General features: G+C 41.0%; 1 protein-coding gene across 3 annotated transcripts in view; it reads left to right on the forward strand.

The window, feature by feature from the left end:
• Positions 1-1,708: 1,708 nt before the first annotated feature.
• LOC144508049 (zona pellucida-binding protein 2-like) overlaps positions 1,709-25,849 on the forward strand; it is a 73,941-nt gene continuing 49,800 nt past the window's right edge. The window contains exons 1-3 of one of the 3 annotated variants that reach the window (XM_078235805.1): positions 1,709-1,899; positions 16,410-16,535; positions 22,238-22,381. In XM_078235805.1, the coding sequence (XP_078091931.1) occupies positions 1,755-1,899; positions 16,410-16,535; positions 22,238-22,381 (415 nt within the window). In that variant the 5' untranslated portion in view covers positions 1,709-1,754. Of the gene's footprint in view, positions 1,900-12,873; positions 13,040-16,409; positions 16,536-22,237; positions 22,382-25,849 lie in introns of those variants that run through there. The other 2 variants (XM_078235815.1, XM_078235824.1) reach the window with 2 other exon arrangements.

The raw sequence follows: 25,849 nt of genomic DNA on the forward strand, positions 1-25,849 counted from the left end.
GAATGGCGGAGCAGGCTCGAAGAGCTGAATTTTCTATGATTCGATAGTATATCTGCTTTCTCATAATCTAAGGTTCAACAGCTCTGATTCCGAGATTAATTTTGTCCCTTGCAGACTGAAATTTGCCAGCATATTTTTCCTTTGTAGAGGAATGGTGACTTGACTACTCAATGCTGTAAGTCTGCTTTACAACATTGGATCTGATGGCAATGACTTACTAGAAAGTTCTGTATATTTGTGCTAAGTAGAAAGAAATTGATTTCCTCTGCAACCTGCTGAATGGACTGTATTGCCCATCACAATACTGATGAACACTGATGTTGCAAAGGGCGACTTATATGTTGGATCTATCTTATTTCCATTTGCAGGCTACCTTGTCTGTATAAACATTTATTTCCTTGCAAAGCAGGTTTAAAGTAGAGAGATATAAGTGAATATGAGATTTGTAAAAAAAATATTTTTATTGAAGATAATGTGTAAATACATAATTGACATCTTATAACTAACTACCGAAAAGGGATTTGAGAAAATACAATTTTGTTAGCGGTCTAATCATTGTTCATTATAGAGGATGTATGTAACACAATAGTACTCAATTAAGAAACCATGAAACAAGTAGACTGCATGACTAATAAAATATAAAGTATAGAATGTATTCTGCTGAATTTAATATTAATCTTTACAGGGTAAAAGCCCCCAATGCACTGAGGTTTAATAGGAATTAAGGCAGTTTCTGTTTGGTGGATGCTTCAAAGCTGGACTTGCTTACAGTGCATATGGCATAGCTTGTCTCAACATTAATATATATAATCTTATCCACTAGAAATATATAATTCCTTATTTTTCCACCTGGGTTTCTGCATTTGGAATTACCTGTTTCTACAACGATGACATTTACTAATGCAATTTGGGTGAAAATTTATTAATTGTGTTGTTTGTATTTCATTGCCCCACCCTCCAACCATGACAGCATAACAAAGGTAATAAAGTTTATTTATTAGTGTCACTAGTAGGCTTGCACTGCAATGAAGTTACTGTGAAAATTCCCTAGTCCCCACACTCCGACACCTGTTCGGGTACACAGAGAGAATTTAACATAGCCAATGCACCTAACCAGCACATCTTTTGGACTGTGGGAGGAAAGCGGAGCACCCAGAGGAAAACCACGCCGACACTGGGATGATGGAAAAAATAACAATAACAGCAGACTCCGCACAGACGGTCACCCAAGCCGGGAATTGAATTCTGGTTCCTGGCCCTGTGAGGCAGTAGTGCTAACCACTGTGCCACCGTGTTGCACCTATTCCTAATAACACCCTATTCCTTCCAAAGTGACTATATAACCTCAATAGCATTTGTGTAAAGGTGAAAAAGAGGAAATTGGAACAGGCAAATCGCATCAGGTAGATTTTTAGTTATTCATTTGGAAGAGGAAACGTAGCCATTCAGTCCACTTTATATAGTGATAACGGATGAAAGGGCAGAACAAATGCGCAAGAGATGTCAGTCACAAAAGGATGCCAGTTTCCATGCTGTACATTCACTCCTACATTGCTGTCAATGTTGTCTCACCTGAGCGGGGAGAAGAGTGTGGCTGGCAGTGATAATGCGGTCCGAATCCTCAGCAGGCGTTGCTAGGACACCGAACCACCCGGCGTTCTGAGGAATGTTATTTTTTAAAGAGGGGCAGCAGCTGCTGAAAATGGAGCAAGGCCAGGGCGAGGCGGGATGAAGCGACAGACCCAGCTGGAAAAATGTGGGAGCGGCTCAAAGTTATAACAAACCTTCACTTCACAAAGTCACACAACGTGACCGGTCAAAAAGTTATCAAACATGTGCTAGTGGTTGTGCTAATAGTTGCTGCGCTCGCGTACGTGTCCCTCTCTTCGCAAGCCTCAGGTAAGTTGTACATTTCAGCATGTTAACCTTTTCAGCATTGTGCGACTGTGTGGTATCCCCCCACCCCCCGGCGATTTGGGACAGGAGGTGTTGAAAAGGACAAAATGCATGAATTAGAAAGTGGAAGGAAACTCTTGCAGAGAGCTTAAACTTTTGATTTGATTTGATTTATTATTGTCACGTGTATTAGCATACGGTGAAAAGTATTGTTTCTTGCGTCCTATACAGACAAAGCATACCGTTCATAGAGAAGGAAACAAAGAACAGTACAGCACAGGAAACAGGCCCTTTGGCCCTCCAAACTTGTGCCGCTCATTGGTCAAATAAGAGAGTGCAGAATGTAGTGTTACAGTCATAGCTAGGGTGGAGAGAAAGATCAACTTAATGCAAGATAGGTCCATTCAAAAGTCTGATGGGAGCAGGGAAGAAGCTGTTCTTGTGTCGGTTGATACGTGACCTCAGACTTTTGTATCTTTTTTCCCGACAGAAGAAGGTCGAAGAGAGAATGTCCGGGGTCTGTGGGGTTCTTAATTATGCTGGCTGCTTTGCCAAGGCAGTAGGAAGTGTAGACAGAGTCAATGGCTGGATTGCGTGATGGATTGGGCTACATTCACGACCTTTTATAGTTTCTTGCGGTCTTGCGCAGAGCAGGAGCCATACCAAGCTGTGATACAACCAGAAAGAATGCTTTCTATGGTGCATCTGTGAATGTTGGTGAGAGTTGTAGCTAACAGGCCAAATTTCCTTAATCTTCTGAGAAAGTCGAGGCATTGGTGGGCTTTCTTAAAACAGGTTGTTGGTAATCTGGACACCTAAAAACTTGAAGCTCTCAACTCTTTCTACTTCATCCCAGTTAAACTTGCTGATTTCCAGCATTTTCTGCTTTCAAATCAGATTTCCAATCCACTGCATTTTGCCTTTGTACTGACATAAAAGTGGGCCTTAAATGCTGACAAGTTCGATGTAATTCTATGAGGACAGTTTTGTGAAACTGAGCGGAACTTGTGAAAACAGTTATCTGAAATAATGCCTGAAGGGTCATTAGTATTTAATCACCAAAGCTGATTAAATTGTTGGGCATCAATTTCTTCTGTTTGAAAAGTCTTCACCAAAATTACATTTCAGTGATTTGTTTAAATATTTCTTAAAAGGAGAATTGACAAACATTGTGCCTGAAGGTACCAAACTCCTGAACAAATTACATTTTTGTGAGAGGAAACAAATCTTAAAATTTTTTGGGGACCTCTTATTGTCACTCTCAGCCATCACTGAGGGAGTTCCAGTGTTTTGACCTAGTAATAATGAAGGAACATCAATATTTCCAAGTCAGGATGGTGGCTGAATTGAAAGGTGGCATGTGGTAGTCTCCCCATGCACCAGCTTCTTGTTCATCTAGCCAGTAGAGTTTGTAGGTTTGGAAAGTGATGTTGAAGGAGCCCTGGCAAGTTGCTGCTGTGTATTTTGTAGATCATACACACACTGCTGCTGCTGTGCACCCATAGTGGAGGGAGTAAATGTGGATGGAGGAGTATCAGTCAAGTCAGGAGGTGAAACAAAAACTGAAAATGCTGGAAAATTCAGCAGGTCTGACAACATCTGTGGAGAAAGAATAGAGCCAACGTTTCGAGTCTAGGTGATCTTTCGTCAGGATGTGTGTTACTCACTGTTGAATATCCAGCCTCTGACCTGCTCTTTTGGCTTAGGTATTTATGTTTGATTTGATTTATTATTGTCACATGTATTAACATACAGTGAAAAGTATTGTTTCTTGCGTACTATACAGACAAAGCATACCATTCATAGAGAAGGAAACGAGAGAGTGTAGAATGTAGTGTTACAGTCATAGCTAGGGTGTAGAGAACGATTAACTTAATGCAAGGTAGGTCCATTCAAAAGTCTGACAGCAGCAGGGAAGAAGCTGTTCTTGAGTCGGTTGGTACGTGACCTCAGGCTTTTGTATATTTTTCGCAAAGGAAGAAGGTCGAAGAGAAAATGTCCGGGTTGCGTGGAGTCCTTAATTATGCTGGCTGCTTTGCCGAGGCAAAGTGTAGATAGTGGGAACTGTAGACAGAGTCAATGGATGGGAGGCTGGTTTGCGTGATGGATTGGGCTACATTCACAATCTTTTGTAGTTCCTTGCGGTCTTAGGCAGAGCAGGAGCCATACCAAGCTGTGATACAACCAGAAAGAATGCTTTCTATGGTGCATCTGTAAAAGTTGGAGAGAGTCGTAGTTGACATGCCAAATTTCCTTAGTCTTCTGAGAAAGTAGAGGCGCTGGTGGGCTCTCTTAACTATAGTGTCGGCATGGGGGGACCAGGACAGGTTGTTGGTGATCTGGACACCTAAAAACTTGAAGCTCTCAAGCCTTTCTACTTTGTCCCCATTGACCTGGCTAAGGAATGGAGAGGTAATGTCTGAGACTATCCTTGAGGGTCCGACCGAACTACAATGGGACCCATCAGATCCAGAAAGAGATTGAAATAAATGCTGGGGATGAGAATCAATACTCTTGTCATGTTCTCCTTTACACTTCCTGAAGTCGATGACAATCTCCTTCATTTTGTTAACATTGAGGGAGAGGTTATTGTTGCCGTAACAGTTCACCAGATTCTCTATCTCATTCCTGTACTCTGTCTCGTCATTACTTGAGATCTGACCCACTACAGTGGTATCGTCAGCAAACTTGAAAATCCAATTGGAGGGGAATTTGGCCGCACAGTCATAGGTGTATGAGGAGTATAGTAGGGGGCTGAGAACACAGCCTTGTGGGGCACCAGTGTTGAAGATGATCATGGAGGAGATGTTGTGGTCTATGAGTTAGGAAGTTCAGGATCCAGTCGCAGAGGGAGGTGCCGAGGCCCAGGCCATGGAGTTTGGAGATGTGTTTTGTGGGAATAATAGTGTTGAAGGCTGAGCTGTAGTCAATAAATAGGAGTCTGACATAGGTGTGCTTGTTAACTAGGTGTTCCAGCGTTGAATGCAGGGCCAGGGAAATGGTGTTTGCTGTGGACCTGTTGTGGTGGTAGGCAAACTGTAGTGGATCCAGGTAATCCGGGAAGCTGGAATTGATTCGTGCCATGACTAACCTTTCGAAGCACTTCATAATGATGGATGTCAGAGCCACCTGTCGATAGTCATTAAGGCACGCTGCTTGATTTTTCTTAGGCACCGGGATAATGGTCGTCTTCTTGAAGCAGATAAAGACCTCAGATTGTTGTAAAGAGAAGTTGAAGATGTCTGCGAATACCCCCACCAGCTGTCCGCACAGGATCTGAGTGCACGTTTGGGTACCCCATCCAGGCCAGTTGCTTTCTGTGGGTTGACCTTCAAGAAAGCTACTCTGACAGCTGCAATGGTGACCCCAGATACAGATTCATCCAGGGTGGAGGGCATGCTCTCGCTGACCTCTTGCTCAAAACGGGCGTAGAATGCATTGAGCTCATCAGGGAGGGTTGTGTTGGAGCTGGCGATTTTACATGCCTTCATCTTGTAGCCTGTTATGTCTTGCAGACCTTGCCATAGTTGGCGGGGGTTGGTGTGGCTAGCCTGGGACTCTAGCTTGGTCCGGTATTGTCTTTTGGCATCTTTGATGGATCTCCTTAGATCGTATCTGGCTTTCTTGTATACGATGTGGAGATGCCGGCACACATGAGGACGGTCTAAACCGGGATGTTGGATTTATGTCACATTATCAGTAACCCCCACAGCTTGCCTCCTGGACGTGCAGAATTTCACAAGCTGTACTGTCTGGAGACAATACACATCTCTTTAACCTGTGTTGAATGCTCCCTCCACCCACATTGTACATTTAAGACCTGGCTGGCTGTAGAGATTTGCATTCTAATCAGTATTCTGTAATTTGATTTCTGTGTCTGTGCCCTGTTTGAGAACAGAGACCACTCCATCTGACGAAGGAGCATTGCTCCGAAAGCTTATGGTATTTGCTACCAAATAAACCTGTTGGACTTTAACCTGGTGTTGTGAGACTTCTTACGGTCTTTCTTGTATACGCCAGTGTTGCCTGACTTGAAAGCCTGAGACCTGGACTTCAGCAAGCAGTGGATATCCCTGTTCACCCATGGTTTCCGGTTGGGGAACACTCGAATTTGCTTCTTTGGCACACAGTCTTCTACGCACTTACTAATGAAGTCAGTTACTGTAGAGGCGTACTCGTTCAGGCTGGTCACAGAGTTTTTAAATACTGATCAGTCCACTGACTCCAAGCAGCCCCGTAGGAGATCATCCGACTCCTCAGGCCAACATTGCACGACTCTCTTTGATGGATTCTCCCACTTCAGTTTTTGCTTGTAATCTGGGAGCAGGAGCGTAGCCTTGTGGTCTGATTTGCCAAAGTGTGGGCGGGTGATAGAGTGGTAGGCATGTTTGATATTTGTGTAGCAGTGGTCTAGGATGTTTGGGCCTTTGGTGGAACAGGAGACATATGATAGTACGCTCTTGAGCTTGGCCTGATTGAAGTCCCTGGCCACGATGAACAAGGCCTCGGGATGTTTCATCTCAAGGCTATTCGTAGTGGTGTATATTTCATCCAGCGCGATCTTCACGCTGGAGTTAATAGTGGGAAATGAGGATATGGCTGAGTCTTTAAATAAGTTTTTTGTGTCGGTCTTCATGGTGGAGGACACAAATAGTTTGCCAAATATTAACGATAGAGGGTTGGCAGCAGGAGAAATACTTAATACAATTAATGTTACCAGAGAGGCAGTGCTGGGTAGACTAATGGGACTGAAGGTGGACAAGTCCCCGGGTCCGGATGGAATGCATCCCAGGGTATTGAAAGAAATGTAAGAGGTAATAGTGGATGCGTTAGTGATTATTTATCAAAACTCGTTGCATTCTGGGGTAGTGCCGGTTGATTGGAAAACGGCAAATGTTACGCCGCTGTTTAAAAAAGGAAGGAGACAAAAGGCGGGTAACTATAGGCCGGTCAGCTTAACGTCTGTAGTAGGGAAAATGCTGGAATCCATTATTAAAGAGGAGATAGCAGGGCATCTGGATAGAAATGGTTCGATCAATCAGACGCAGCATGGATTCATGAGGGGAAAGTCGTGCTTGACGAACATGTTGGATTTTTATGAAGATGTGACTAGGGCGGTTGATGGAGGAGAACCGGTGGATGCGGTGTTTTTGGATTTCCAAAAGGCGTTTGATAAGGTGCCCCATAAAAGGCTGCTGAAGAAGATTAGGGCACACGGAGTTGGGGGTAGTGTGTTAAAGTGGATTGGGGACTGGCTATCCAACAGGAAGCAAAGAGTCGGAATAAATGGGTGTTTTTCCGGTTGGAGGAAGGTAACTAGTGGCGTGCCGCAGGGATCGGTACTCGGGCCGCAACTGTTTACCATTTATATAGATGATCTGGAGGAGGGGACGGAGTGTAGGGTAACGAAGTTTGCAGACGACACAAAGATAAGTGGAAAAGTGAATCATGTGGAGGACGGAGAAGATCTGCAGAGAGATTTGGACAGGCTGAGTGAGTGGGCGAGGATATGGCAAATGGAGTATAACGTTGAGAAATGCGAGGTTATACACTTTGGAGGAAATAATAACAAATGGGATTACTTTCTCAATGGAAACAAATTAAAACATGCTACCGTGCAAAGGGACCTGGGGGTCCTTGTGCATGAGACGCAAAAGCCCAGTCTGCAGGTACAACAGGTGATCAAGAAGGCAAATGGGATGTTGGCCTATATCGCGAGGGGGATAGAATATAAAAGCAGGGATGTCTTAATGCACCTGTACAGGGCATTGGTGAGGCCGCAGCTGGAATACTGTGTGCAGTATTGGTCCCCTTATATGAGGAAGGATATATTGGCATTGGAGGGAGTGCAGAGAAGGTTCACCAGGTTGATACCGGAGATGAGGGGTTTGGATTATGAGGAGAGGCTGAGGAGATTGGGTTTGTACTCGTTGGAGTTTAGAAGGATGAGGGGGGATCTTATGGAGACTTATAAGATAATGCGGGGGCTGGATAGGGTGGAGGCGGAGAGATTCTTTCCACTTAGTAAGGAAGTTAAAACTAGAGGACACAGCCTCAAAATAAAGGGGGGTCGGTTTAAGACAGAGTTGAGGAGGAACTTCTTCTCCCAGAGGGTGGTGAATCTCTGGAATTCTCTGCCCACTGAGGTGGTGGAGGCTACCTCGCTGAATATGTTTAAAGCGCGGATGGATGGATTCCTGATTGGTAAGGGAATTAAGGTTATGCGGATCAGGCGGGTAAGTGGTACTGATCCACGTCAGATCAGCCATGATCTTATTGAATGGCGGGGCAGGCTCGAGGGGCTAGATGGCCTACTCCTGCTCCTATTTCTTATGTTCTTATGTTCTTATGTTCACATCCGCCTGGGGTGGGATGTAAACTACCATTAGGATAACGGAGGTGAACTCCTGTGGAAGATAGTAGGGGCGACATTTTAGTGTCGGGTATTCTAGGTCTGGGGAGCAGAAAGTTGCCAGTGTTGCTACGTCGAGGCACCACGTGGTGTTGATTGGGAAGCAGACCCCACCTCCTTTAGCCTTGCCTGATGCCGCTGTATGGTCGATTCGATGGATTGAGAAGCTGGTTCAGATAAGTTTCTGATTTATGGTGACCCACAGGGTGTTGATGATGTGCATTCTGTGTACATATTCATCAGCTGCTTTCTGTTCCATCATATCAATGTCCTCATCTGAAGCCTCTGCAACACAACTTGCATGTGACCCCACAATGCATTGAGCTGGCACCATTGCTATCCTTGACTCCTACCCTAACTGCAACCCAGTTATGCCCAATGTCTTACCAAAGCAGATCCCACCTCTAAGCTACCCTCTGAAGTATATTCAGTGTCAGTATCTGAGCTGGTGCCTGCAATGGACAGAAAGTGATGGTGTTTCTTCTTTGTCAGTCACTTTTTCTTCTTCCATAGTTTGTTCCTGCACCTGGCCAGGTAAGAGTTCTCGCTTATCCGAAAGAAGAAAGGCACAAGGATTGGATAACAGTGAAAGAATGACCTGGCTATGAACAGGTGGATGTTTAGACCATCTGCAGTTATATATCATAGAATCATACATTGAAAGCAGAATTAATGGATGGTTTCTTGAAGATGAGGACTACCCACTGAAGACAGGGATGATGACATCCAAGCTGAGAAGAGATATCAAAGCCATCTAACCACTAGAGCTGTTATCAAACAAGTAATCAGAATGTTCGCGTTAGGTGCCCGGCAGCTATTGCACAATATACCACAGCAGCGTTCACTGGAGTTTCAGGAAGAGGATAGTCTGGAATGCATGCCTCTTTGAAAAAGGTAGCCATGATGTGGAGATGCCAGCGTTGGACTGGGGTAAACACAGTAAGAAGTCTCACAACACCAGGTTAAAGTCCAACAGGTTTATTTGGTAGCAAAAGCCACTAGCTTTTGGAACAGAATTGAGTTTGTGTCTTTATATGCCCTGTTTGTGAACAGAACTCCCACTCACCTGATGAAGGAGCAGCGCTCTGAAAGCTAGTGGCTTATGCTCCCAAATAAACCTGTTGGACTTTAACCTGGTGTTGTGAGACTTCTTACTGTCTTTGAAAAAGGAGCAGTGGAATGTGATGTGCCACTCTACAATGCAGTTAGAGTGAAACTGTGCAGCTACCTGGTAGCCAAATTCTGTACATACCTGGCCCTCCAATCCTCCACACAAAACAGATCAATATTCAACAATTCATCCTTTTGACAGACAATTGCTTGTGTTTAACTCTTGTCCTGGCATCTTTTCATGAGAAAGAAGGCAATCTGCCAGTTCGCACTTAAAAATGAGCAATGAGGAAAATGGAGAAAACAAATCATTTTAATTGTACGTTAAAAATGAAACAAAAAAATGAACAATCTATCACAGTTAAACTCTCAAGGGTATTACTATGTACAACTATATTCCTCACTCCTTTTTCTACTACTATATGCTGTAAACCCTGTGACTTCAGCAGAGCTGCAGGCAGGCTGCTTGTATCCCTCCTCTGACTATTTAGATGCTCTTGGCCAAAGTTGTCTGGGTTTTGGAGCCTGTGAGAGGCCTGCCAAAGATTGTCCTGCCTGCGCCTGTGCAGGAGCCAACTCCACTATCAGGACAGGAAGCACCACGGGTGCAAGCTAACTGGGTGGGGGGTTGAAATGAAAGAGTCCGCACTTCCATGTCCCAACTTTCCCCTTGTAACCTATTTGGTTCCTTCGTGCAATGAGTTGAAGTGAACTTTGCTGCACATCAGTGAAGCATTATACCAGCAATACTCAGTTGGTTGCCATGTTCAATGCAGCTGATCATTCTTTCCATGGGCACATCATGGCACTCAAGTTAGAGATGAACTCCTCATATTTCTCTCCAATTATGAACATTGCAGCTAGAAAGGCTGACAGGGCTTCATATTTTCTGCTGCTGTTCCAGAGTTATTTTGTATGTCAAGGACTCCCAAGGCTCAGTATCTGCACCCAACTGAGCAGAATGTAGAACGTTCTGTGCCCTCTGACAAGAGACTCTCTGCTTCTGTCATTTGCTCTTGCTTGCTCGTCACATGTGAGACACCATGTGACAATCCACTACCTGCCTTGGAGGTCTACATGAATCTGGTGATGGTGCTTCAGAGTGACCTTTGACGAGTGTCACGAACTGCGTGGGTGTCTCAACTTGTCTTTGGAATTATGTGAGGAGTCATATGAAACCCCCAATTAGAGTAACCAGCCCAGTCATCGTGTAACAATTGCTAAAGGCTATTTATTAAATTAAAGACAAATACACAGAACTATAATACTCTGACAATTAAATATTTGAATTACTAAACACACACACCGTTTATAGAATTTACCCCTTGTTCCAAAATATATACCTGCGATCCCAGAACTCCTTAAGACTTTACCATTCCCAAACAACATCCAAATTAAATAAATCTATAGGTCAAATCCAGCTTATACTTACCACACAATACAAGGTGAATGATCAAGCATTAACATCTCACACGTGTTCATGAAAAGGCCACCTCGCTGGAATTAAGTCCTCCTCCAAATTAAGTTCCTCACCAGCAAGAACTTAGCACGTTCAGTTTCACAACTGTATAATAAGGGTCATGCATCTGGTGAGCTTCACCTCTTCCATGACTTTGAGGTCAGTGAATGCTCTTGCCTTCTTGAGGACTTCACATATCTTCACGCCTTTTAGGTAAATGTAAATTTAAATAAGAGACAAATGAACTAATTATGCTGCAGTTTTTAAGTTAACGCAATGAGGCTTTTAGCTGTATCAGTACAATAAATGTATTAAAGTTAGGCACTGAACTGTCCAAGTTAGCTGCATAGTAAATTTTGTAAACTGGTGTATGAGCACCTAATGTAATTAATCCCTCTCTACCTCAACTTTTCACTTATTGCATTGTATGTTCAAACTAGTGAGAAGACATCTTTAAAATTGATGGGCAACTGCCCTTTTTAAAGTTACTTTTTCAAACTTTTCTTGTGAATAAAGCATCAACTGTCCTGGTGTCTCTTCACTGACATCAAAATTATTTTGTTGTTCTCTTAAGAATCCGTGCACCTTGCACTATTCCATTGGACTCTTCATAAAATGTATATCACAGAAGAAGGTTATTTGGTCCATCATGCCTGTTCCAGCTCTTCAAAAGGAGCTAACCAGTTAGTCTTACTTCACTACACTTTCCTCACAGCCTGTCAGTTTGTTTTCATTGACCAGCCTTTGACCTGGGAGTGCCAGCTCTGACTCGGGAAGTAGCACAAAGTTAACTACTGAATTTCAAAAGGAACATGTACAATTGGAGGAGATCGTAAATAAAATAAAGCAAAGCATTAGGTTTATGTTTACCCAAAAGTAGTGACCATAAAAAATACCATGAAAGACCTGTAAATTTTGAGAACGGGAACTTCAAAAGGAATGTAAAACAATAGAGTTGAAGGTGAAAAAAGAAAAAATATAGTTAAAGAGATATTGAAAAGTATGTTGGAGGGTGTGGTTATGATATCCCAAAGCTGTGCGTGCTGGAAACAGCCCTGTGAAAAAACAACTGTCACCACCCTCAGAGAAATGTGTTTGTGGCTGCAAGATTTTGAGACAAGTTTTAGCTTCTCAGTATCAGATGATACTGCGTAAAATTTCCCCTATAGCAACAACAGATATGGTAATATTACTGGAATCTTTATAGATTAAATTCTATGAGGGCTGTTTAGCTCTGAGTTAATTAAGCAGAAATTGTTTTAGTAAATGCTTGTAGAAGTCCTGTTAACAATGTAATGTAATCTTGTGTCTTGAAGTTTCATTTTTTCTTTTTTTTAAATAAATGTTTACATTTATTACAGCTTGTTCAAGTTTCTCTTTGATATTTGGGCAGCCTGGCCAGTTGCAAATGGTTGTTTCATAGAATCCCTCATGCAGGAGGAGGCCTTTGGGCCTATCGAGCCTGCAAGGACAACAGTCCCACCAGGGCCCTATCCCACGACCCCACGTATTTACCCTTCTAATCCCTCTTAAACTAAGCGGCAATTTAGCATGGCCAATCCACATAACCCGCACATCTTTAGACTGTGGGAGGAAGCCGGAGCACCCGAAGGAAACCCACGCAGACACAGGGAGAACATGTAAACTACGCACAGACAGTGACTCAAGCCAGGAATCAAACATGGTTCCCTGCCACTGAGGCAGCAGAGCTAACCACTGTGCCCCCATGCCACCCTGACAGCTTGTTCAAGTTTCTCTTTGATATTTGGGCAGCCTGGCATTTATCACCTGATGATATCATAAGCCACTTCTAAGGAAATAACATGCCTTAAACCACTAAATGTCTAGATTATTATTTAATGAGTTAGGTGACTGATATTTTCTGTATTATAGATTTGTGTTCCAATGTGATTGCTGTATTTAGTATTCATTTTTTAAAATTAAGATATTGCTAAATTAATCATTCGTGCTATCCATAAATTCTGATTTAGATGGTAATCTCTATAAGAAAAATTCTGAATGGCACTTACATAAAATAACTTCAAGATTAAGGAGGGATGATGACAGTATTATACAGGGAATGCTCGCCAGTTTACCAGATACATCACAAAGTACCTCAAGACCCATTACAGATCAAGTCATTGGTACAGATGGAGAAATTGGTAAGGTAAACTTGCATAATCAAGATAATGCTGAAGTTAACCACACAGTTTTACCAAAGCATTGAAAGAGCAAGTCATAATATTTGCTATTTTTTCATAGAATCATAGAATCCCTGCAGTGCAGAAGGAGGCCATTAAACCCATCGAGTCTGCACCGACTCTGTAACAGAGAGCCTGCCCTGTGCCCCTGCACATTTATCCGCTAATTTGCCTAACCTACACATCTTTGGGCACTAATGGGCAATTTAGCATGGTTAGTCCATCTAACCTGCACATCTTTAGACTGTGGAAAGAAACCAGAGCACCCGAAGGAAACCCACACAGACATGGAGAGAACATGCAAACTCCACACAGACATAGTGACCCAAGGCTGGAATCAAACCCGAGTCCCTGGTGCTGTGAGGCAGCAGTGCTGACCACTGTGCCAATGTATCGCAGCCATGCTATCTTAGGAATGGTTCTTGTAGGACTCTGGTTAAAATAGTGTTCCCTACGATTAAAAGAATATGATGTCAACACAGCAATTTATTTTGTAAATATTAATCATCAAATTCATATAGAAGCCAATGCCTGAAAATATTTTCATGTTCCCACCAAAATGTTTAGAATGGTATTTTTAATTATTAATCTACTTATTTCCTCATTATTTCTCAACTCCTGAACATACTTAATCCCAGATCCAACAATATGTTTTTTTTTAATTGTGCATTCAGAATCTGTAATTGCTAATTAAAATCATTCCTTTTTTTTGAAATAGTGTTACAATCTGGGTTGGTGTTATAATTGAACGGGAAGACCCCAGAGTGGAACTCTGGCTTAAACGACCAATACTTTTTCTTTTTAATACAACAAGGAAAAATAGAGTCACAGGATCGCTAATAAGTTTAACAACAAAGGAAAAATATTTATTAAACATGAAAAGTTGGATTATTATACAATATTCCTTTACACACCCTTAGCTTAACACATACACATAAATTTTAATATTGACATGGATTGCAAAGTACATGTTAAGCTGCAATTGTCTCATTAACAAAAAGTCCCTCTTAAGCACACGAACCCAAGTTAGTGTCTCCTCCAAATCCCCCCAGATGATTGCAGCATGAGAATTTCCTAACTCCATTCCCAAAAACATGTTTGAAAACCTTCTTTCATGATCATACTTTCCCTTAGCAATTCCGAAATCCAGCCTAGGTTTTCCAAATGACACTCAAACAAAGCTTCTACTCCACTCTTAACAATGAATCCAGTCTAGGATTTGCACCAACCTCTTTTGTCTTGACTGTTACACAAACTGTTCATAATTGCTTTAACTCTCGATTCCCAGGCTCGAGTAAAATGGCATCCGACATTTGACTTGCCTCTGAAGTCTGCTGTCACACTTTTACTGCAATTGTCTCTTTAATTCTTTGTTTTCTATTCCTTGAACTCTTCTGAACAATACTTTGGCCTCTGTCCTCTTAACTTCAGTCATCTTAAGACATTCTTCCTGTCCCCATTCCTTGGTTATCTGGACTGTAATTTGTTCCTTAGGAAACCTGCATCTTTGTAACTCCCTTGTCCTGTCCAGCATCTCCTGGCAGAGTTGAGAGCTGTTCACTCCCCAGTGAGCTGTCCCTAACTGCAAAATATCCAGCTAAGACTATGACTCAAAAATTTTTCTACCTTATAAGGCCTCCAGTTGCTAAGCAATGACTGCTACTCCTATTTAGTCTTTACACTGTAACTCTCTAAAAGCACAATAGAATCACAGTTGGAATTGAAATCAACCCCTGCACATATAAACACCTATGTCCGGCATGAATCTAACTATATGTTTTACCTTTCAAACTATACCTTATTCCCAATGTTTAACCAATAGGAATATAAATCCCTTAAAACAACTTTGTTTTCCTAACAAGTGTTGGTATTTAAAGGTAGTGATATTTAATGATTAGTTAATGAATCAATTGGTTTTCTTTCAAAACGATCCATTGTGATTAGTGGCTAATTGAGCAGTTCACTGATTTATTTTACTCAGGACTTCTTTGTCTTGGGAAACCATTGATTCTATTGTATCTGCCACTGATACTGCACTATGACTAACAAATACAACTTTGTTTCACTTAATTCAAATGCAGCATCAGTTTGAAGAAGGGATTAATGTGCTAACTTCTCAAAGGGACACAGCTTGAAAGAATTCTTTAAGACAGGTTGGAGTTGAATCATAGAAAGTAGAATCGGAGAAGGTTTGCAGCACAAAAGGAGGCCACTTGCCCCATCATGTCTACACCAGCCAAAAGTATGAGACAAAAGTCTAATCCCATTTTCCATCATTTGTTTTATAGCCCTGCAAGTTACAGCAGCTCAAGTGCGCATCCAAGCATTTTTTGATTGAGATGAGGTTTTCTGCTTCTAACGCCTCTTTAGGCATTGAGTTCCAGACCCTCACCACCCTCTGGGTGAAAAATCCTTTCCTCCTCTCTCCTCCGATCCTTCTACCGATCACTTTAAATCTATGGCCCCTTATCACTGAACTCCCTTTTATCTAAGTGAAACTCTTACTTGTGGCAAGTGAACACCAGGAACCAAAGAAGCACAAATTAATGAAACACTAAAATGTAATTAAAGAAAGATAGAAAAAAAGAATTTGAATTAGTGTAACAGTTTTTCATATCTTCAGCATACCTCTAAAATACTTTGCAACCAATGAAATATACTTAAAGTGTATTTGTTGTTGCCGTGTAGGTAAATAGCAGTAAGTAACAGAAAATAAAAACTAAATTTCAAATATCCTTCACTATTGCACTGCAGGACAAGTATCCTTTATCGGTTAATATGAAAACCAAACCAAACACATCCAAACCTCAGTTCTTTTTTAACCCCATTATCTTTAGCATGGAAGGTCTCTGACCTGAGCTGACACAACCCGAGCCAAAACAAACCTCGCCGACTACACTAAATCTTTAGCATGGGAAGTCTAGTTATTTGTCTGCATGGTTTACCTTGTGAACCCTCTCCTCGAAGTAGAATCACAGATGGTGCCTTGGATGAAAACTTATGTCAGGTACCCTGTATTTATTATTCAGTGGTACATCTTACTTTTCTAGCCATTTTATTTGCTTTCGACTATAGCTAGCTTAGACTTCAGCCCTTGTAATGTAAGTAGCCTAGGCATATTTACGGTATTCGAAAACCAAAATTATCTGAAAGTCTCAAGGGTTTCGGATAACGGATATTCAATCTGTAATAATGTTTTGATGAATTGGTGATGAAGGGTTTTAAATGGAATATAGTTTTTAATAGGTCTATAAAGACTATTCTCACTATTAATATCATGAATACCATAAACTAATCAGGAATTTAACTTACTGAAATGCTTTATTTCTAGTTCCAGTTTTCTTCCACGTTTACTCTGTAGGCCAGACTCTTCAGTGCTTAACAAAGGAACTCTTGTCACAAAGTCTTGTGGATCCAAAGTTTCAGTGGATTGGTCCAAATGGACTAATTACTCAAGGTATCTATTTGTTTTGCAGAAATATTATTATATTTTCATTTTTTTATTATCGTCATGTTGCCACCCTTAAACTGCAAGTAAATTTTCACCTGGGTCCTGGCCTTCTTGTCAGCCATCACAAATATTGTTCAATATTGTGTAATGGAAAGCATTTTTTATGATTCGGATGATGATATGCATTCGCCATCCAATTTCCTCTCCCCTCTTCAAAAAGGATGCCTGCCATCGAGCAGTACGGTCAAAGAACAATATAGCTCCTTTGCATAACTGAGTTTGAATGTAATTTGAAACTGGTGGTACCCTTTCTAACATTACAATTAACTGACTATGAACAGCTATTTAATCTATTTAAAACATTATTATTTACTGAAAGTACTATTGTTAAAATGTAGAATTATAAAATTATTAAAGTTACAATAAAAACACTTTTTGTAATTATAGAAGGTACTTCATTCTAAGTGCAAATGAAAGGGAAGCCATTCTAGCAGCTATTACTATCTATAATTCTTCAAATGCTTTCCAAGCACTATGGATAATTAATAAGTGGAGGTGAGAATGACTGTCTTTGACATCAAGGTGGCATTTGACTTAGTGTGAAATCAAGGGACCCTCACAAAACTGAAGTCAATGAACTTAAAGGGAAAATTTTCCAAATGGTGAGAGTCATACCGAGCACAAAGGAAGCTGATTGGGGTTGTTGGAGACTAATCATCTCAGCCCCAGGACAACTTCCTCATGCTAGTTTCTAGTGTCCAACCATCTTCAACTGCTTCATCAATTACTTTCCCTCTATCATACCATCAGAAATGGGATGTTCATTGATGACTGTGCAATGTCCAGTACCATTTACAACTCTACATCTGTCACAAGATCTGAACAACACTCAGACTTGTGTCGATAAGTGGCAAGTTACATCATAAGTAACACAATGACCATCTCCAACAAGAGGGAATAAAACCATCTCAATGGCATTACCACCACTGAATCACCCCTATCGACATTTTTGGGGGCCACCATTTACCAGAAGCTGAACTGAGCAAACCATATATATACTTTGGCTGCAAGATCATGTCAGAAGCTGGGAATTCTATGTCAGGTAACCCACTTCCTGACTCCCCAAAGTCTGTCCATCATCTACAAAGCACAGGTCACAAGTGTGATGGAATACTCTTCACTTTCCTGAATACATGTGGTCCCAACAACACTCAAGAAGCTCGACATTATCCAGAGTACAGAAGCATGTGTGTTTTCCTTCACCCACCACCTTAAATCTTTATTCCCACCACCATCATATGCAGTGGCAACAGTGTATACCATATATAGATGTATTACATCAACCTGTTAAGCTTCGTTCGACAGTACCTTCCAAACCCAACTTCAACTATCAAGAAGGACAAGAGCAGCAGATGCATGGGTACAATACCACCTCCAAGTTCCCCTCCAAGTCAAGCACCAACCTGACTTGAAACTACATCATCGTTCCTTCACTGTGACTGGTTCAAAATCCTACAACTCTCTTACCAACAGTACTGTGAGTATACCTGCACCAGATGGTCTGCAGCAATTCAAGGTGGTAGCTCACTACCACCTTCTCAAGGGCAATTGGGGATGGGTAGCAAATGTTGGCCTAGCCGGCGATGACAATGTCCCATGCTGAAATATTGAAAAAAAAGGTTCACAGAGAAGTAACAAGGCATGTCTTTTCAAAAGGTGTTCAGCTAGAACTACATTAGTCCTCCACATATACTCCTTAATATTAGCTACATTTTGACTTTTTAACCAGGTACATTAGTTGCACCGTTTAAACTAAGAACATATTGGTTTAGAGTTGTTGGTTCACAGATTTTGGGCAAATTTTGAGATCTGACAATATTTATCAACACAATTTTAGTTTTGGCAAATGTTAACTTCCAGATCATCACCAAATGCAGGGATTATTTTCCCAATGTATAATAGTCAAAATTAGCATCCCTGGTTCTTTCTCCAGCATCATTCCTTAGTATTGTGCATTGTGTATGAAAAGAAAAAGCTTCAATAGCTGACTTTGTGAGTCTTTCTGTGCTCAGGATCAAGAAGGACAGAAAGTCCACCCATCCTTCCCATTCTGTTTACAAAAGAAAAGTAGTATTAGGCTGAACAAATGATCTGAAATTGTCTTTTTACTATCCAAGTATGTATCAACACCAATATTTATCTTGGTCTTAAAATTATTGGGTAAATAAATGCACCAATTTACACCAAAATACAACTATCTTCAATTGACAATGTTGACCAGTCAGTCAAGTAGATTGAATATTAGCTTTTGGAAACCACACTTTACCCTAAACATCAATTGAGGAAACAAAAACAGAAAATGCTGGAAAATCTCAGCAGGTCTGACAGCATTTATGGAGAGAGAATAGAGCCAGTGATTCAAGTCAGGATGACCTTTTATCAGAGCAGAAGACAAGGAAAATAGGACAAGATTTATACTTCCTTGTCTTCAGCTGTAATGATGGGTCATCCTGACTTGAAACATTTACTCTCTTCTCTCTCTACAGATGCTGTCAGACCTGCTGAGATTTTCCAGCATTTTCTGTTTTTATATCAGATTCCAGCATCTGCAGTATTTTGTCTATCAATTGAAGAAAGTCTGATGTCTGTCAATGAAACCTGTATCCTACTGGACTGCGTTACCTTTGTACAGACAAAGTGGACTCTTTTCAGGTCACGAAGATGAAGCTGACAATTCTACACCTATGTAATTCCATTAGTCAAGCATTGAAGATATCCACAGAATAAAAAATAGATAAGGTCACCACAGTTCCAGATGTCCATGGGCTACTCTCTCCTTTGAGGTGGAGAACCTACTGGTGATAATTTAACCTGAGGATCACCACACTTCAGGCAAGGTTGAGAAGGCAGGCCTTCATGAATAACCACAGCCTGTTTGGGAATTGAACTCATGCTCTTAATATTGCATCACTATCCAGCTGTCCAGCCAGCTGAGCTAAACTGACCCAACAGATTAAGTCACTGTTGCCATCCCCAAAGGAAACAAGGAAGCATTGTAATTTCTGTGTAATACATGACCATGCCTTATCTAAAATGCTTGTATCTTGTCATGTTTCTGCTATACTTCTGGTTCAACTCTTTCCCTAATTAATTCATAGATTTGAATTAAACTGTTTCCCTTGCATGACATATTTAGTAAAACATAAGAACATAAGAACATAAGAAATAGGAGCAGGAGTAGGCCATCTAGCCCCTCGAGCCTGCCCCGCCATTCAATAAGATCATGGCTGATCTGACGTGGATCAGTACCACTTACCCGCCTGATCCCCATAACCCTTAATTCCCTTACCGATCAGGAATCCATCCATCCGCGCTTTAAACATATTCAGCGAGGTAGCCTCCACCACCTCAGTGGGCAGAGAATTCCAGAGATTCACCACCCTCTGGGAGAAGAAGTTCCTCCTCAACTCTGTCTTAAACCGACCCCCCTTTATTTTGAGGCTGTGTCCTCTAGTTTTAACTTCCTTACTAAGTTGAAAGAATCTCTCCGCCTCCACCCTATCCAGCCCCCGCATTATCTTATAAGTCTCCATAAGATCCCCCCTCATCCTTCTAAACTCCAACGAGTACAAACCCAATCTCCTCAGCCTCTCCTCATAATCCAAACCCCTCATCTCCGGTATCAACCTGGTGAACCTTCTCTGCACTCCCTCCAATGCCAATATATCCTTCCTCATATAAGGGGACCAATACTGCACACAGTATTCCAGCTGCGGCCTCACCAATGCCCTGTACAGGTGCATCAAGACATCTCTGCTTTTATATTCTATCCCCCTCGCAATATAGGCCAACATCCCATTTGCCTTCTTGATCACCTGTTGTACCTGCAGACTGGGCTTTTGCGTCTCATGCACAAGGACCCCCAGGTCCCTTTGCACGGTAGCATGTTTTAGTTTGTTTCCATTGAGATAGTAATCCCATTTGTTATTATTTCCTCCAAAGTGTATAACCTCGCATTTCTCAACGTTATACTCCATTTGCCATATCCTCGCCCACTCACTCAGCCTGTCCAAATCTCTCTGCAGATCTTCTCCGTCCTCCACACGATTCACTTTTCCACTTATCTTTGTGTCGTCTGCAAACTTCGTTACCCTACACTCCGTCCCCTCCTCCAGATCATCTATATAAATGGTAAACAGTTGCGGCCCGAGTACCGATCCCTGCGGCACGCCACTAGTTACCTTCCTCCAACCGGAAAAACACCCATTTATTCCGACTCTTTGCTTCCTGTCGGATAGCCAGTCCCCAATCCACTTTAACACACTACCCCCAACTCCGTGTGCCCTAATCTTCTTCAGCAGCCTTTTATGGGGCACCTTATCAAACGCCTTTTGGAAATCCAAAAACACCGCATCCACCGGTTCTCCTCCATCAACCGCCCTAGTCACATCTTCATAAAAATCCAACATGTTCGTCAAGCACGACTTTCCCCTCATGAATCCATGCTGCATCTGATTGATCGAACCATTTCTATCCAGATGCCCTGCTATCTCCTCTTTAATAATGGATTCCAGCATTTTCCCTACTACAGACGTTAAGCTGACCGGCCTATAGTTACCCGCCTTTTGTCTCCTTCCTTTTTTAAACAGCGGCGTAACATTAGCCGTTTTCCAATCAACCGGCACTACCCCAGAATGCAACGAGTTTTGATAAATAATCACTAACGCATAAAACCTATATCTATTATGTACATAAAAGTTATAGTGCACTTTCAAATTATTTTTATTGTACAAAATGTATAGTTATAAATATACGTTAAAATGCCAGTGCTGAAAGGGAAGAGGTAGCCATGCAATCATATCTTGAGATGCTGTACTATCCTGTTTCATGTTGTCACTGCCATCATGTGCCACCACTGTCAAGAATGTTTGTAAAGGTATTCAGGGATAAATATTCATCATTGCCAGCTGGGCAGTAGTCTGTCACTGGATCATCTGCCAGTTGTACAAATGAGCTGATTTTCATCAATTTAAATATTGATTCTGGAAAAGACTGACAATCTGCAGCCAGGCAATGAAGACTAAAATTCATTTGTGGCACTAATATGGTTTAGCAGCATATCACAGGCAGCAGACTTTTAAATTATTTTAATGTGAATCTATGAACTGGTGTTGCAGTATTTTGCTGAGTGCAGTCAATGTCAATCTCTCTATAAAAACAAAATCATCTTTTCAATTCTGGCTCTAAAAGTATTTAGCAAGTGCTGATTTTCCACTTGTTGATTCCTCCATGTCACTGAGTTCCTGATCTTGGCCTTGCTGCTGTGAGGAAGCAAAGATTACCCACATGAGAGACAATAACACCAGGAGAGTCCATCTGTAGTTATGGTTGCATGCTTTCAAGTAACATGCGAAGGGTAGCATTGGCTGAGGTCTGGAAACACTTCACCTGTTTGTCCACTGATCCACAGCATAGATGTGGCACAGAGGTACTGGAATCATTGATGAGAAAATATAATAATGTTAATGTAGTTTAACTGTCGTTCATTGCTAAAACACAGAACTACATTCATTGTGTAGACTTTTCTGCCAAAAAAACGAGGTGCAGAATGGTAGATTTTTTTGGTAACACTGCACATGCATCTGTTATTTCTTCATTGATCATCATTTATTTTACCGCATGCATTTGTCTATTTTGGTTTTATTCAGAATCTCAGAGATTTGTCTTCACAGACAATGGAAACTTATTGTTTGATACCATTTATGTAGTTGATTCTGGAAATTACACCTGCAACCTCACATACACACTCGATCTGAAACGAATGACAACATTGGTCAGGTATACAGTCTATGGTAGGTCTTTAGACTTTTTCATAAATGTTGATGTCCCTGATGCATTAAACTTTCCTCCCTATTCTACATCACATATGCACTAATGTCTGTTGCAGTCAAATCCAATATTAATTGCTGTTGTCTCAACACTATGCTTGCTTGGAAATTAGAGCCGAATTGTTTCAGGAATACAATGCAACTTTATAATAACTTCTAGGAAAGTAAATATAAAACTTTTCAATTCATATTTATGTATTGAAAGTTTTGCATTTTTGTTTTTTTTTATTGTATAACATTTACTTCCTGTAACAGTCTCATTGAAAAAGAATGAGAAAATTCCACCCAAAGTGTCAACTTGGGCTGGAAGAGCAGTGTGTAGCACCCCGGCTGTGCTGCCAGCTTTTCCCACTGAATTTTTGAATGCCCAGAAAAAGATATTCCAGGAGGTGGGTGCCATGATGTCACGCTGGCAGCGGGACAGTTCTGTGAATGAGCCTACCCCACCAGCAACTTAGGCTCAATAGAGATCGGGGCCCTTTTCTAAAGGGCAATTTGATGTAAAATAAACTTTAAAATTAAAAATGGAGTGACCCCACAAACATAGAACCCTCTTTCACCTGGGAAAGCCCCTACGGCCACTTGAGGCAGGATTTTCTGGCTGTGTTCGCCTCTAGGCCAGATATTCCTGCCTCAGGTCAACGGACCTTTGCATGGTTGGCCCCTGCCTGCTACAATTCCCATGATGGGACGGGATAATTCCTCCCTTGATCTTCAAAATAGGGGGCATTGCCACCTATTTACCTTTGAAACCTCCCAAAAATGTCTCTGGTCTAGATAACCAGTCTAGATATTTCATGTCATCCAGAAGATATTTTTAAAATATTTACAGGCGCTTGTAGTCCTAATCATCTTCTTAGGTCCTAATCATTTCTGTTATTGTCATCATTGCAACTTGTTCCAGTTTCCTGCTTCTTTTCACCATCCCATGTGGGGTGGATTTATCAGTACGGTGACCAGTTTATTATACATCAACCCTGTGTCATTTTAAAACAAAAACAAAGTGAATTACTACCCTGCAACTCTTCTGCAAGGAGCACACCTTCAGCAATGACACATACTGTCTATACCTTTACAACTCCCCACAGATGATGGGATGCCCAAAACACACTTTATGAAGTAATTTTTCACAGGCATTCGGGATACAACTAAAGACTAGTCCTTTTTTTATGGAATGTGGGGCTTGCTAGCTGGGCCAGCATTTATTGCTTTTGATCTGAGTGGCTTGCTAGGCCATTTCAGAGGGTAATTAAGAATCAACCACATTTCTGTGGATCTGGAGTCATGTGTGGGCCAAACAGAGTAAGGATGGCAGATTTCCCTCCCCAAAGGACATTAGTGAACTAAATGGGTTTTTACAAAAATCAACAATGGTTGCATAGTCATCATCAGACTTTTTAATTCCAGATTTTATTGAATTCAAATTTCACCAGCTGCCATGATGGGATTCAAACCCAGATCCCCAGAGCATTACCCTGGGTCTCTGGATTACTTGTTCAGTGACAATACCACTACCCCACCACCTCCCCAAAATCATTGTGTTGAAAGAACCACAGTGATAATGGTTGTAATAACTTACTGAGGATCGTGAAGCGAATTTACCCTACCCTTCTCTATCTCTGTAATGTTTGGAATTCTCTACCCCAATGGGCTTTGGATCAGTTGCAGAGTATATTCAAGACTGTCATTGATAAATTTTGGGCACTTGGGGAATCAAGGGATATAGTTATAGGGTGGGTAAATGGAATTAAGTTTGAAGTTTAGCCATGATCTTATTAAATGATAAGGTAGACTTGACATGGCATATGGACCAATCCACCTTCTATTTCTTACAGTCCTTAGATGCAACTCTAGCTCAATGCTTTTTAGATATTTATCATATTGATACCATTGTCATAACCCATTCCCTTATGTTCAGTGCAAAGGCTTGTCATTTTACTATGCACAGTTGAAGCACATGTATTCTCACTTATTCTATCCCTAGCTACTTTGTAGATGAAATTAAGCTTTCAACTCAAGGTTTTTGGGTCAGCTGACCTTAGCTGTACCTCATACCCAATAACCTCTACAGTCTGGAATGCTTGGCATCAAGTGTCAGGAAAACAGAGGTAGTTTTAAAGTAATTATATTTGTATTGTTAAATATTAGAAATAAGGTATGGATTTAAATGGGTTTAATTTAGTGGTTCTATGTAAGAAGAGTAAAACTGCAGTTAGATTCATGTTAGACAAAGGTCTAACATGTGTGGGGGGTTTGGGTCAGTTTAAACTGTGCTTCTATTGTGCTTAGAGAAGTTATGGCATGAAAAGTAAATAAAAGCTTGGAGAAGGGAAAAGTCATTGCTTAGCAACTGTGGTGTCTTTAGATTAGTAAGGCTTTTGTGATTGTGTTTTAACTGAATTCATAGCAGTTGGTTCTATGAAGCTAGAGAGGGAAACATCTGTATCAGCTTTACTAGAAGAAAAGCCATACCATGAAATAATGGTTAAGAAAACAAGTGCAGAAATCTAAAGGACAGCTAGTTAAGGAAACTAGAGGAATGAAGAGAAGTTTCCAAGAAATCTGAAGTTAATGGAATAGAGAAAATAGAGACTAGAAGAGGATACTGTTCAGTGAAGACAGACAGCCGTAAAAGGAGTTGACTAGTCAGAAGCCAGAAAGATATCTGAAGTTGTTCTAAGATTTGTGATAACTTACTACAGTTTGTGAAATATTAATTTAAATAATTTTGGAAATTGGTGGCTGGATCTCAGAGTTTGTGTAAAAGCATTCATGACAAAGGAAGTCTGAAAGAAGAGGTCGAAAACCTGGAGCTGGATTCTTTATTAAAACAATGGAGTGAAAGCTTTGTTTGAAAGGATAGCTGGAAAAGCTGGATTATTAATGAAAACAGCTGATGAAAAGCACCATTTAAAAGAAGATTTTAAAGCGCATCTGTTTGAGAGCGGAGTTTGGAAGTACTCATGTGACAATCATGTGGAGGAGTTTGAGGAGAAATCCATGGAAGATCAAATGAGTGGCAACTGCCATTTGCTTTCAAAGTGGGGTGTTATCCTTAAAATCGGTGTATAATAGTGAATATAAGGAGAAAAAAGAAATATTGTATTATATTCAAACTTATCATGTTTTTTTTCTTGTTAAAAACGAATTAGCAATCTGGTGAGTCTGTTCCTCCATATTTTCTAAAGAAAAGTAAAAGTTACAATCTTTTGAGCCAGGGTTCCATTCTGGAATCTTCCCGTCAGTGTAATAACACCAACTGGGATTGTAACACAAGTCATTTCTGGATTTTGGAATTTTATGGATTATAGAATGACATTAGTATGCCCAACCAAAACTACGTGAACCGGAAAACACTATAGATCTAAATTTCTTTTCCAAAACAGTGATAAAACATTATAAAGCAATGAAAATGGCTTTACTTATCCAAAT

The sequence above is a fragment of the Mustelus asterias genome, chromosome 2, assembly GCF_964213995.1.
Source record: "Mustelus asterias chromosome 2, sMusAst1.hap1.1, whole genome shotgun sequence".
Classification (NCBI taxonomy): Eukaryota; Metazoa; Chordata; class Chondrichthyes; order Carcharhiniformes; family Triakidae; genus Mustelus; species Mustelus asterias.